The sequence below is a fragment of the Falco naumanni genome, chromosome 3 (assembly GCF_017639655.2).
Source record: "Falco naumanni isolate bFalNau1 chromosome 3, bFalNau1.pat, whole genome shotgun sequence".
NCBI lineage: Eukaryota > Metazoa > Chordata > Aves > Falconiformes > Falconidae > Falco > Falco naumanni.
In genome coordinates this window covers 11,956,084-11,968,341 of record NC_054056.1, presented here as the reverse complement: position 1 = coordinate 11,968,341, position 12,258 = coordinate 11,956,084, and the positions used below count along the sequence as shown (strand labels likewise).

Below are 12,258 nucleotides of genomic sequence, written 5' to 3'. Positions count from 1 at the left end.
AGGGGATGTGGTGGCTATTGGGATACTGGGGATGGGGCAGCAATTGGGGGAGTTTGGGGGGATATCAGGGATGGGGCAGCAATTAGGGGGGATATCGGGGATGGGGTAGCCATCGGGGTGGGGGAGTTTGGGGGGGTTCCCCCCCCCAGGAATCACTGAGGTGGTGACCAAGGGGTCACTGCAGCCCTAAAAATAGGAATCAGGAGGGGGAGGATGGGGGGGGACGGACAACACAGACAGTGACACACCCCCCCCCCCCCCCCGCAGCTTTTATGCCTGGGGCGCTCTAATTCCAAAGCATTTCTGTAACCATGAGAGGGGAGAGGAGAACGAGACCCCCGCAACCCCACCCCCACCCCCGACACCCACCCACCCCCCCACCGCACATGCAGTGAGTTAACCGGTCTCCATAGCTCTCCCCGGGGTGCATCCAGCTGGCTGGGGGGAAGGGGGGGTTGTCTCCTCGTGCCCCCCCCCCAACCCACCTTCCTCAGCTTTTATTTCAATTTTGGCGCGTCCTGGCTTTTTCCGCAGAAACTGCCCTTTTTTCCCTGTTTGCGCCGGGGCTTCGCCAAGTCACGTGAGACGAGACGAGGCCGCCTGAGATTTGGCTGCGGGTGGGGGGGGGGGTTGGGGGGCACACGAGATGCACCCCCAGCCCTGACCTTTGCCCCATATCCCTTCCCTACATTGGGGGGTGGCTTCAGATTGAGCGGGGGGGGGGGGGGGGGGGGGGGTTGGTTTGCAAGAGGCGGCGCTCGTGTCTGTGTGTCCCCCCCCCCATTTTTTCCCTGCGGGGGGGGGGAAGGTGGAGCCTGGGGCCATCCCTGCAGGCAGGTGCCGCATGGCGGGCGCTGGGGCCCTCGCACCCTTCCCCGGGCCCCCCCCCCCCCTCCCTGCAGGAATTCCCTTACCCCCCCCCAAAACAGACCCCGCGTGGCAGGAGGGGGGTCCCCAGCCGGGGGGGTCCCCCCCGCCACCGACCTGGTGCTGGGGGCCGCGGCCGGTTGCTTGGCCTGCGTCCTCACCAACCCGCTGGAGGTGGTCAAGACGCGGCTGCAGCTGCAGGGCGAACTGCAGCCCCCCGGCACCTACCCCCGGCCCTACCGGGGGGGTGCTGCAGGCGGTGGGGGCCGTGTGCCGGGCTGACGGGCTGCGGGGGCTGCAGAAGGGCCTGGCGGCTGGCCTGCTCTACCAGGGGCTGATGAACGGCGTGCGGTTTTACTGCTACTCCCACGCCGAGGACGCCGGCTGGACCGGGTATCCCGGGGGTACCGTGGCCGCCGGGGCCGTGGCTGGGGCGGTGGGAGCCGTCGTGGGCAGCCCCGCGTACCTGGTGAGTGCTGCTTTGCCCTGGAGCCCTTCTTAGGGGGGGTGGGGGGTGGAGGAAGGACGGGGGGGGCATTTCGGGGATCCCCTCCTCCCCTCAAAAGATTTGGCCGCCGTGGAGCTGGCTGCATCCTATAAACACTGGCTCGGTGCATCCATTCTCCCGCTGCTTTGCTTCACCCCCAAAAATGTGGGGCTGCTGTGTGCATGCTCCCCCCCCCCCACTCCCACAAATCCCACCCCCCCTACTCCCAAAATCCCCCCCTCCTGGGAACCTGAGCTCCCTCATAAGGAAATGAGAGGGTGTCCCCCCTTTTTAGCATCTCCCCTGGTTTTGGGGTTGCAGAGCTCAAAGGGGAGCGTTTGCAGGGTCCCTTTGTCCCGGGATGGGAGGGGTGAAAAAAAAAAAACTGGGTTCAAAGCCTGGGGGTGCTGCTTGGTGACACATCTGGGCACCCCACATCTGCCAGAGGGGCTTAAAGCACCCCAAAAGCTGCTAAGGACAGAGGAGGGGGAACCACAGCCTGTCCCAGCGTGGGGGCTTGGGGGGCGTCTTGTCACCCGGTGCTGTCCCCCCCCCCCCAGGTCAAGACTCACCTCCAGGCCCAGACGCTGTCGGCCATGGCCGTGGGCCACCAGCACAACCACGAGGTGAGCGGGGATAGGGGGGGGGACACACACAAGGTGCCAAGGTGGCACCTTGGCCGTGCCAGGACCTGGTGGGGACAACGCTGTTTTGGCCACTGGGTAGTTAAAGCTGCGGTTTGGCAGCTTGGCCCCACAGAGATGCTATAAATAACGGTGTGAGGACAGAGAGTCGTGACACCAGGGCTGGGCACCCCTCGGGACCGTTGTCACCCAGCCAGAGCCACGGTGGCTTCGTGCCACCGACAGAATGGGGTTTTGCACGCTGGGGTGGGAAATGTTCCCAGGGTGGGATGCCCCATTCCCATTTTTCCTGCCTTTCCTCTCTTCCCCAGAGCATCTCCGACGCGTTTGAGAGCATCTACAAGCAGCATGGGGTGGCGGGGCTGTGGCGGGGGGTGACGGGCGCCGTGCCCCGCGTGGCGGTGGGCTCGGCCGCGCAGCTCGCCACCTTCACCTCCGCCAAGGACTGGGTCTGCGAGCGCCAGGTGAGGGGCAACACGTGCCAGGTCGGGCTGCCACCGGCCCCCCGCTCCCTTTTTTTGATGGTGGGGGGAGAAGAGCTGGTGGCCAATCCTTCCCGCAGTGGTTCGGGGAGGGCAGCTGGGCGACGGTGCTGGCGGGGGGCATGGTGAGCGGCGTGGCCGTGGCGGTGACGATGACGCCTTTCGACGTGATCAGCACCCGTCTCTACAACCAGCCGGTGGATGCCGACGGCACGGTAAGGCCACTGGGGAAACGGGGGGGACGGGACACGGCTTTTCCCAGGATTGCGTCTGGCAGGGGTGCGCAGCCTGCTCCTCTCTCCCCAGGGCAAGCTCTACCGGGGTTTTTTGGATTGCATCCTGAAAATCTCCAGCAAAGAGGGGCTGCTGGGCTTGTACAAGGGCATCGGCGCCGTCTACCTCCGCCTCGGCCCCCACACCGTCCTCAGCCTCTTCTTTTGGGACGAGCTCAGGAAGATGGTGCAGCACCAGCAGCCCCCAGGGCCGTAGGACAGGCTCTTGGCCCCACCACAGCCATTAATAAAGGGGTTTTTCTATTTTTGGCGTCATTTCGGGGTCTTTGGGGTGGTGCAAATGGGGAGGGGGTTACGCCCTGAAAAGCCAGGACCTGAAACACTGCGATGCATTGGGCTGGGTAAGGGTGATGCTGGGGGCAGGGGGATTGAAGATGCTGGTGGTCCCTAAGCCCCACCATGTGCATCCCATCACCGCATCCCTCCTCCCCACCCTCATTTTCCCTTCCATGGGGCAGCTGGAGCTCAGCTCCTCCAGCCAGGGCTCCAGCTGCCCCCACTTGCCCCAGTAATGATTTACTAGCCGGAGGGGCCGCTCCCAGCCTCCGCCCAGTGGACCTTGGAGCCCAGGCTGGTTGCGCCGTGGCTCCTCTCCACTGAAAATGTTTTCTCTGGGGTCCTGGCTGCCGCCATTGCCTGGGCTGGCGTGGGGCTGGGCGCTGCTGGATGCGCTCCTGCAAGGTGAGAGCCCCCCAGGGTGGCATGTGGGCAGCTTGGGGACAGCCCAAGGGACACCGGTGACCCGCTGCTGCCTTTTCCCTGCAGGGCTGGTGGGTGCCTGCGCTGTGTCGATGCTCTGCAGCCTCCTGAAGGTTTATCTTTACATCCAGTGCCTGAAGTAAGCACCGGCCCTTCTTCCCCCGTGGGATTTGTTCCAGGGAGCTGCTCTTGGGATCTGCTTTTGGGATCCACTCTTGGGGGGCCGCAGCCCTCGGCACCCATGGGTGCTGGTGGTGGCCTGAGCAGGGCAGGGGTTGCACTCTCCTTCCCCGGCTGCAAAGCACAAGGGGGTCTCTGAGGCTGGTGCCCCATTTTTGGGGTGGGGGCGGAGGGAGGGGACGTGGTGCCAGCTCAGCATCCCCCCTGCTGTCCCCAGCCACCCCGAGAGGCAGGCGCAGAAGGAGGCGATCCAGGCGCAGCGGCAGGTGCTGGAGCCGCTACACGTGGTGGTGCTGACGGCCGTGCTGGCACTGGTGGGCTCCCGCGTGGCCGCGCTGGTGGTGCTGGAGTTCTCCCTGCGCGCCATTTCCACTGTCCTCTCCCTCGGCAAGGTGAGGCAGGACTGGGGAAACTGAGGCACGGCAGGGCAGTGGCATGGCGGGAGCCGTGAAACCTACATCCCTTGCAGCTTTGCGAGGCAGTTGCTTTGTGACCGTGCGTCCTCTTGCAGATCTGCAACAGCCATGGGGGATTTGGGGGCTGCAGCGCGGAGGAGAGCACGCGTCGCTTTGCAGCCACATGTCCCCTTGCTACCTTGCGACACCTGTGAGGACAGGGGCTGTGATGTGGGGGATGCATCCCCTTGCTGCTCCCCCTCCGGGGAGGATTGGGGTGGCTGGCATGGACAAAACCACGCGTCGCTTTGCATGCTTGCATGCCTTTGCAACTGTGCGGCCCGTTGCAGGGTGCAGCATGGAGGAAGCCATGTATCGCTTTGTAGCCGTGCATCCCCTTGCTGCATGCAAAACCTGTGGGGTTTGGGGGGCTGCATCGTGGAGAAAACCATTCGTTGCTTTGCAGCCACGCATCCCCTTGCTGCTTTGCACCCTCTGCAGCAGCTGACGGTGCCGTCCTGCTCTCACAGGGCGCCCACAGCAGCCAGCTCTACCTGCTGTGCCAGTACTCGCTGGGCTGTGGGGTGTCCTGTGGCCTCAGCTTCTTGCTGGAAGGGGCTCCCCACAGAACCTGCAACCTGGCGCTGGCGGCGGGGCTGGCGGGGCTGCTGGCTGCCTACACCCGGCGCCTGGCTCGTCACGTCTGCACCCTCTACGAGCTGCACAGCCGAGCACGTTACTGCGGCATCTGCATCCTCCTCCTCACTGCCGGGCACGGCATCCCCCGGCTGCTCCGCAATGCTTTGGCCATCACCTTTGCCGTGGCTGATCTGGCTGCCGTGACGCTCATCAACCGGGATTTCCTCTCCACGGCGGAGGCTGTCCGCTTCTGGACACCGCTCACCATCTGCTACACGCTGCTGGTCACCTACATGCAAGGTGAGAAGGGGACCGAACCCCCAGTTACGGGGTTTTTTTTGAGGCTGAGGAGGGTATGTCCCAGTGTGGGGCATCCTGGGTGGGTATAGGGGTATATGGGGCATCCCTGGGGTGTATGGAACCGTATGGGAAGTCCTGGGGATATATGGGGGTACAGTGGGCCACCTGGGGCTGTGTATGGGGCCATATGGAGGCATCCTGGGGCCGTATAGGGAGTATACGGGGCATCCTGGGGTGTATGGAAACATATGGGACATCCTGGGGGTATGTGTGTGGGGGTACAGTGGGCCACCTGGGGCTGTATGGAGTGTATATGGTGCATCCTGGGGGTACGTGGGGCAGCACGGCGCACTCTGGGGCTGTGCAGGGGCAGTCCGGCACATCCTAGGGCTGTATAGGGCACCCTGGGCTAGATGCGAAGCCACCCCATAGCATCCCCGACGTGCACGGTGCCCCCCGGTCGTGGGGCTGGGGAGGAGACGGGGTCATCCCTGCGGTGGCCACCCCGATGCCTCCTCCTTGCAGAGGAGCAGCGACAGAGCTCCGGCGGGCGGCCGGTGTACCAGACGGTGCTGGTACGGATGGGCGGCCTCTTCATCCTCCTCCTCACCGTCGGCCGTTGGAGCGACGTCCTCCACGTCTTCATCTCACTGCTGGGAGAGCTGTGGTGCCTGCTCCGAGCCGGTGTCTTGCTGGAGGCATGCTGGCAGCAGGTGAGATGGGGTCACCTCCCCACCATGGCTGGGGTGAGGGGCTGGCCGCAGCCCTGAGGCCATGGCGAGGGGCCTTTCTGCTTCTCTTCTTCCATCTCCTGTAGGACTTCACCCAGTGGTCTCAGCTGGATAGGTGGTCAGGATCAAGATCGGAGGAAGCATCTTGATAAACTGTGGGGTGTAACCAGGCATCAGAAGCTCAGGGTGGATTTGCCCAGGTCCCCGAAACATGGGCACCCCCCAGATCCTCCCCGCTGCAGATCCCCCATGGGGACAAAGGCAAAAGGGCTCCCAGAAGGTGCTCGACCCCATGCCACGGTGTGGGGGAGGCCGGGGGGAGGCTTACATGGCCCCTGGGTTTTGGGAGGACCCAGTGAGGTTGGGGTGCTGCTGAGGGTTTGCTCCCTGGTCCTACCGGAGATGTGGGGTGCTGATGGATGTCCCCATCCTCAGTGGCTGCAGGGCCATGCTGTCGTAACGCAGGGGCCTCCAGGGGCTTATAAATCTCAGAAAATAAAGGTGTTTTCCAGCAAAATTCATGGACAGTGAGCTGGGGTCCCATCATGCTTGAGAGGGGCTCTGGGCAGCTATGGTGCAGCTTTGTGGAGGAGGTGGGTGGTGCGGTTCCTCCCCAGGAGGGGAAACTGAGGCACAGAGGGGGTGACCTCTGTCCTGACAGACCCTCTGGGCCTGAGAGGTGCCCCCGTGCCTCGGTTTCCCCACCTGGCTGCAGCTTGGCCGTGCCATGCCATGGGGCAACAGCCCCTGTGCAGGTGGGGTGCGATCTGGGGAGAGGGAGGCTCCGGAGGTGGCTGCTTGCCTGGGCAAGACCCCCCAGCCCTGGGGGGGCAGTACTGTGGGGTGTCCTGGGGCTTTCTGGGGGTGCACGGGGCTGTATGGGGCATCCTGGGGCTGTATGGGGCTTGGGGGGCTACAGGGGTATACGGGGCATCCTGGGGCTTGGGGGGCCACGGAGGCTGTACAGGGGCATAGGGTGAATGTACAGGGGGCAACCTCCAGGCACAGTGAGCACCCTGGGGGTGCCGGGGGCACCCAGGGCTCCCTGGGGCAATCGGGGGGGTTCATGGGACAACCTCGGGGGGAGGGGGAGGGCCATGGGTCACCGTGGGGCAGTCGGGGGGGGGCCGTGGGGGCACCCTAGGAGGGTGCACGGGACACCCCATATCCTACAGGGCGCCCCAGGGTGCATTGGGCACCCAAAGGACGTGTGCCGCCCCCCCCTCCCCCCCCGCCCGGGGCCGTGGGGCAGGCGGGGGGAGGAGGAGGAGGAGGAGGAGGGAGGAAGGGGCGGTGATGCCGGGCGGCTCTGCCTCCCCGCTGCCCCCGCCGCGCCGGGCAGGGTGCGCCCGCCGAGCGCACGGAGCGACCCGCACCGGCCCCCCAGGTAAGCGATGGGGACAGGGACCCCCCGAGGGGCAGCCGGGGCTGCAGGGCCACCCCCGGCCAGGCGCCCCCTCCCCCCTACCTCCGGGTAGGGGACCACCCCGCGCCAAGGTAGGACACCCCCCAGGTAGGGGACAGGGCCATCTCTAGGTAGGGGGGACCCCCAGGTTGGGGACGGGGGACCCCCAGGAAATGGGGTCCGACCGCAGAGCCGTCCTGGGGTGGGACAAGGCGGCCAAGAGCCACCCCCCGGTGTGGGGACAGGGGACACCCCCAGGTAGGGAATGGGGGGCTCTCAGGCGGGGGAGGACGCAGTGGGGCCACCACCACACAGGGGAGAGAGTACCCCCATGTAGGGGACAGTGGGCTGTGGGGCTACAGGGTGGGAGATGGGATTGCAGGGGGGCTGCAGGGCCCCCCCCAGGGAAGGGACAAGGGGACAGCGGGGCCACCCAGGGAAGGGACAAGGGCACCCCAAGGGCTGTGTCCCCCCACCCTGTTCCTTCACCCTTGGGCATCCTCACAGAGCTCTCCGAGAAGTCCCCAGGGCAGGGGACAGAGTTGGGAGACAGCTGTAGGAGGACCATGTCCCATCCCAATTTGGGGGTGTGGGGGTGCCCCGTCAGTGGCCCTGTCCCTGTCGGTCCCACCTGGGCTCCCACCCCAGGAGATTTTGGGGCGATGCTTGCAGGAGACCAGAGGGGCCCTTCCCAACATGGCCTCAGCCATCCCACAGCAGGATGGAGCTGGGGGGCGGGGGGGGGGGGCATAACAAAGAGGGGAGGGACCCCAGTAATGCACCCCTCAAGCCTTGGCCACCCTGACGGCCCCCGGCCAGGGGGGGACCGAGGGGTGCTGCGATGGGGCCGCCGGGATCCCGTCAGCCTCAGCACAAAAGGAATGTGCAACGAGCACATGGTTTCCATTAACCCTGCAGATTTTATTATTTTTTTTTTGGGGGGGTGGTGTTTTTTTATGATTATTACTTTTTCCCCCCTATTTTCTGCAGCTCGGCTGGGGAGGAGGAAAAGCGGCGGCTCCTGCGGGCGAGGATTTGAGCGGCTGGGCAAAGGCTGGCAGCGCCGGAGCCCGTTTGGGGTTTCGCCGGCGGGGAGGGAGGGAAGGAGGGAGCGAAGCCGCTTTGGGTTTTGTTTTTTTCCCCTTTTTAATCCTTTCCCCTGCTTGAGTCAGAGGCTGAAGTTACCGGTGTGCACATCCTGAAGCTTTTCCCCTTCCACGGGGGGACCGGCCGCCCCCCGAAAAGATCCACTGACACCCATGAGTGGGATTTTGGGGGAGCAGAGCTGCCCTGCACCGGGGCGTGAGACCGGGCAACTCATCACACGGGTGTTTTTCAGGCCACCAATTCATCTCGGGGATGAATCCCACTTTGCTGACACAGCACCCCAGCTAAAGCCTCGGGGTTCCCCCCTCCCCAAACGGGCACCCCATTTGGGAAGGGGAAGTTTCGCCCCGGCTGCTTTTCCCGTTGGGAAGCTGAATAAACAGCCCTTTTCCTTCCCGAGCAGGGTTTATCGGGGTCAGGCGCATCCTGCCTGCGCCGCCAGGCGATGCTCGGGGGCCGTTTCGGTGACGGGGACGCGGCGATTCACTGCGTCGTGCCTCAGTTTCCCCACCTGCCAAAATAAAACTGGAGGTGCCCTGAGCTGGAAGTGATTAGCGGGGAAATGGGGGTCAGCAGGGAGAGAAGGGGGAGCTAGGGGACCTAGAAAATCCCAAAAAAGGTTTGCAAAAGCAGATATTTTTGCACCCCTGTTTTTAAGCGGAAAGGTGGGTTTTCTTGCTGCCCGCAGGGAGTTTGATCCTAGGTGAGGGCAACGAGAGGTAATAAAGGGGGTGAAAACACTTACAAAAGGGCAGGGTTTGGCCCCAGAGGCGCAAAACCGGGATATTTCAGCTGCTGCTTCACTGGGACCCTTTATTCTGTGTCCTCCCAGGCACGAGACTGTTTATTGCCGTGACGTGGGACGTGGACGCTCGTTCCCTCTCCCTTTCCGGGAGGGCGAGGAGGGAGGCAGGTTGAGGCCGAAGGGCAGCACGGCTGCAGGAGCCGCTGGTGCAGCCGGGGGTTTCACTCTCCTTTATCTTATTTTCCCCAAAATATTTCCCTAAAATAACCTAGGTCCAGCCCTTCCATGGCTTCGGCAATGCTGCCGGGGAAAGCGGAGAAGAGGATTGCTTCATCAGTCTTCATCACCCTGGTGCCACCACGGAGGGAGGCGGCCGCCAAGGAGAAAACCCAAAGGGAGCTGCAGCCAGACGGTGCCGAGGTGCTGGGCACCCACCGGCCATGGGCCCCGCCACCGCGGCCGCCCGCGTTGCCCAACGGAGGTGAGGGGTGTCCGCAGGGGGCTGCGAGTGGTGCCGGGAGGAGGAGGAGGATGGTGCCAAGGATGCTGCAGAGATGTTTCGCTAAAGGATGCACATGCAGGCAGGAGGGGGGAATGTGTTTTTTTGGTGGGGGGGTCCCCAAATCCCTGCACCCATCCCGGGACGGATCCGGCTGCGAGGGAAGGGTGGTGTTTGCTCTCCGTTGTTGCCTGGTGCTTATCGGTGTCGTTTGTCTCCTCTGGCTGGGACAGCGTTTGCTTTTGGGGCAGGTCGGTGAGCACTGCTGCAAAGCTGACAGGGCATTATCACAACGGGGCATTATTGGACATTGTTGCCCCCCCTAAACACACACCGCGTCTGGCTTTTGCTGCAGAAACCCGCCCTGTGGCTGTGGCCCCTGTGCCTTCATCCCCGCCAGTCCTCGTCCTTTCCGAAGCACCCCAGCCCTTGTCTGCTGAGCTGCTGGGTCCAGCGCTGCAGCAACTGGACCTTGTGGCACCCACCACCCTCCAGGTGAGGACAACGGGGGGCATTTCCCCCCAGTGCCTCGGTTTCCCCACCTGCAAGGGCATAAATGTAACGTGCCTTCGCCTTCCTCTGCTCGCCAGACCCCTTCCGCCTCCCCTGCTGAATTGAGGCCACCCAAATTTTGCCAGGAGCAAGCGGGCAAGCTGCAGTGGCAGGATGCAAATGGGTACCCAGAGAGGGACAGCTCCAGAGGTAAGGGGGTGATCCAGCTGCGCAGTGGGGGCTGGTCCCCGCTTGGGGAAACTGAGGCACGCAGCACTGAAGCCCTCTCCCTTCTTCGCACAGACATCTGCGCCTTCTGCCACAAAGCAGTGGGGCCCCGGGAGCCGACGGTGGAGGCGATGCGGAAGCAGTACCACGCCGACTGCTTCACCTGCCGCACGTGCCACCGGCTCCTGGCCGGCCAGCGCTACTACCAAAAAGACGGGCGCCCCACGTGCGACACCTGCTACCAGGTACCTGTTTTCCCTCGGGGACAGCCAGCACCCTCGTGGGGGTGGCAGGAGATGCAGTCCTATGGGTGGGAGCTGGGATCTTCACGGTGAGTGTCCCTAAACGCCAGGCCACGCTGGAGAAATGTGCCAAGTGCCGGGGGCTGATCGTGGAGCGCATCGTCCGTGCCCTGGGCAAGGGCTACCACCCCGGCTGCTTCTCCTGCACCGCTTGCGGCCGGGCCATTGGTGCCGAGAGCTTCGCTGTGGATGAGCGGAACGAGGTGTACTGCGTGGCCGACTTCTACAGGTTGGGGAGCGTGGCACCCGGGGGAACATCCCCCACGCGGCGGCGGGGGTCAGCCCATCCCCGTCACCCCGCAGGGCTCATGCTGCTCCCGTTTTCTCCCATCAGGAAATACGCTGCGGTTTGCAGCGCCTGCAAGCACCCCATCATCCCCCGCGAGGACAAGGACACCTACAAGATCGAGTGCCTGGGACGCAGTTTCCATGAGAGCTGCTACCGCTGCGAGGTACGGCCCCCACAGGGCTGGGGGTGCCCCCCAAAAGCTGAGGGGTTTGGCGCTGAGCTTTGCAAAGCACGGCCACAGGGTTCACAGCACCCAGGGTTATTTTTTTAGCCACCAGTTTATCTTGCAAGCGACGGGGAAGGGGAAAAATAAATAAATCGGGTGAAAAAGATGATGTGTTCGGTCAGGAGAGCTTCAGCTTTTCATGCTTCTGATGTAGTTTGTTGCTTTTTCCAAGTGGTTGGTGGGTTTTGCAGGGAAGGTGGGATGCAATGTTGCACGTGGACCCCTAAAAGTGGCCTCCCTTTCCACTCTCACCCCCAGAGCTGCGGGACACCCCTGTCACCGGAGCTGACGGAGAACGGGTGCTACCCCCTGGACGACCACCTCCTCTGCAAGTCCTGCCACATCCGCCGACGTAACGAGTCGTCCTGCTAAAACTCCATGGCTCAAACTCCATCTTCCAGCACTAGACACCAAAAAGAAGCTGCACCCACCGGGCTGCACCCCATGGCTGGTGCCAGGTGCCCGCTGCACCCTCAAATAGCTGCAGGACTGGTGTTTTTGTCACCAAAATGCACCTGGGACCCCGACCCACTGGGCTGGCCAGGCGGAGAAAGCAGACATAGTGTCCCAGCGTGGCTCTGTGCTCGTTGCAAACATAAAAAGCCCTGGCAGAGCAGTGGTGGCAGAGGAGCTGAGGTTTTATTCACTTCTTTTTTTAAACTCCTTTTCTGAGGCCGGTTTGGTTTCCTTGGGTGTTTTTTTCTTCTCAAGCTTCCTTGGGGTTTCACTTAAACATTTCTCTTTGTGGTGATGCAGAGAGCAGGCACTGATTTAGTTACTCGCAGTTAAATAAAACTCCGAGTTTAAAAACCCTCATTTCTTTCATCCACCCTGCATTCCAAACCCATAAAATCAAAGTTTAAAAGTAAGGGGGGGGGGAAGCCACTTTTTAGATTGTATAGGCACGGCATCAGGTTGCTCAAGGCAACAACACGGCTGATTTTGGGGTGCAGCGAGTTGGCAGATGCCGTTGTCACCCAGGAGAGAGCAGGGGGGTCACTTTTGGGGGCCGGATTTGGGATTTTGTGATGTGCCGTGGTGTTGATGAAAGGGTGTTTTGGTGGTGGTTTGGTTGGTTGGGTTTATTTTTTATGCTGTCTGGGCTTCACCTCAACCAAGTCCCGGAGCCGGCAGAGGGCAGGCAGAGCACAAATTCCTCCGTCAGGCAGAAAAACTCCAGCTAAACGCCAGCCGTCTGTCCCTTATCTGACGGCGCCGGAATGCCCGGAAAGACTGACGACCACATTT

General features: G+C 63.0%; 3 protein-coding genes across 4 annotated transcripts; all 3 read left to right on the top strand.

Annotated features, from left to right (window-relative positions):
• Positions 1-736: 736 nt before the first annotated feature.
• SLC25A34 (solute carrier family 25 member 34) lies at positions 737-3,186 on the top strand. 2 transcript variants are annotated; one of them, XM_040588035.1, is made up of 5 exons: positions 737-1,336; positions 1,915-1,980; positions 2,310-2,462; positions 2,561-2,695; positions 2,768-3,186. In XM_040588035.1, the coding sequence occupies exons 1-5, from the start codon at positions 845-847 to the stop codon at positions 3,074-3,076; spliced, it is 1,155 nt and encodes a 384-aa protein (XP_040443969.1). In that variant the 5' UTR covers positions 737-844; the 3' UTR covers positions 3,077-3,186. The 2 variants fall into 2 exon arrangements, with proteins under 2 accessions (XP_040443969.1, XP_040443970.1); XM_040588036.1 differs by having other exon boundaries at positions 743-1,336; positions 2,787-3,016.
• On the top strand, positions 3,186-6,234 carry TMEM82 (transmembrane protein 82). Its single transcript, XM_040588034.1, has 6 exons — positions 3,186-3,454; positions 3,539-3,611; positions 3,870-4,044; positions 4,578-4,986; positions 5,512-5,699; positions 5,804-6,234. The coding sequence occupies exons 1-6, from the start codon at positions 3,376-3,378 to the stop codon at positions 5,864-5,866; spliced, it is 987 nt and encodes a 328-aa protein (XP_040443968.1). The 5' UTR covers positions 3,186-3,375; the 3' UTR covers positions 5,867-6,234.
• Positions 6,235-7,024: 790 nt separating this feature from the next.
• Positions 7,025-11,822, top strand: FBLIM1 (filamin binding LIM protein 1). The gene is made up of 8 exons (XM_040588586.1): positions 7,025-7,104; positions 9,247-9,455; positions 9,829-9,968; positions 10,064-10,175; positions 10,269-10,438; positions 10,546-10,724; positions 10,830-10,947; positions 11,269-11,822. The coding sequence occupies exons 2-8, from the start codon at positions 9,260-9,262 to the stop codon at positions 11,380-11,382; spliced, it is 1,029 nt and encodes a 342-aa protein (XP_040444520.1). The 5' UTR covers positions 7,025-7,104; positions 9,247-9,259; the 3' UTR covers positions 11,383-11,822.
• The last annotated feature ends 436 nt before the right edge of the window (positions 11,823-12,258 follow it).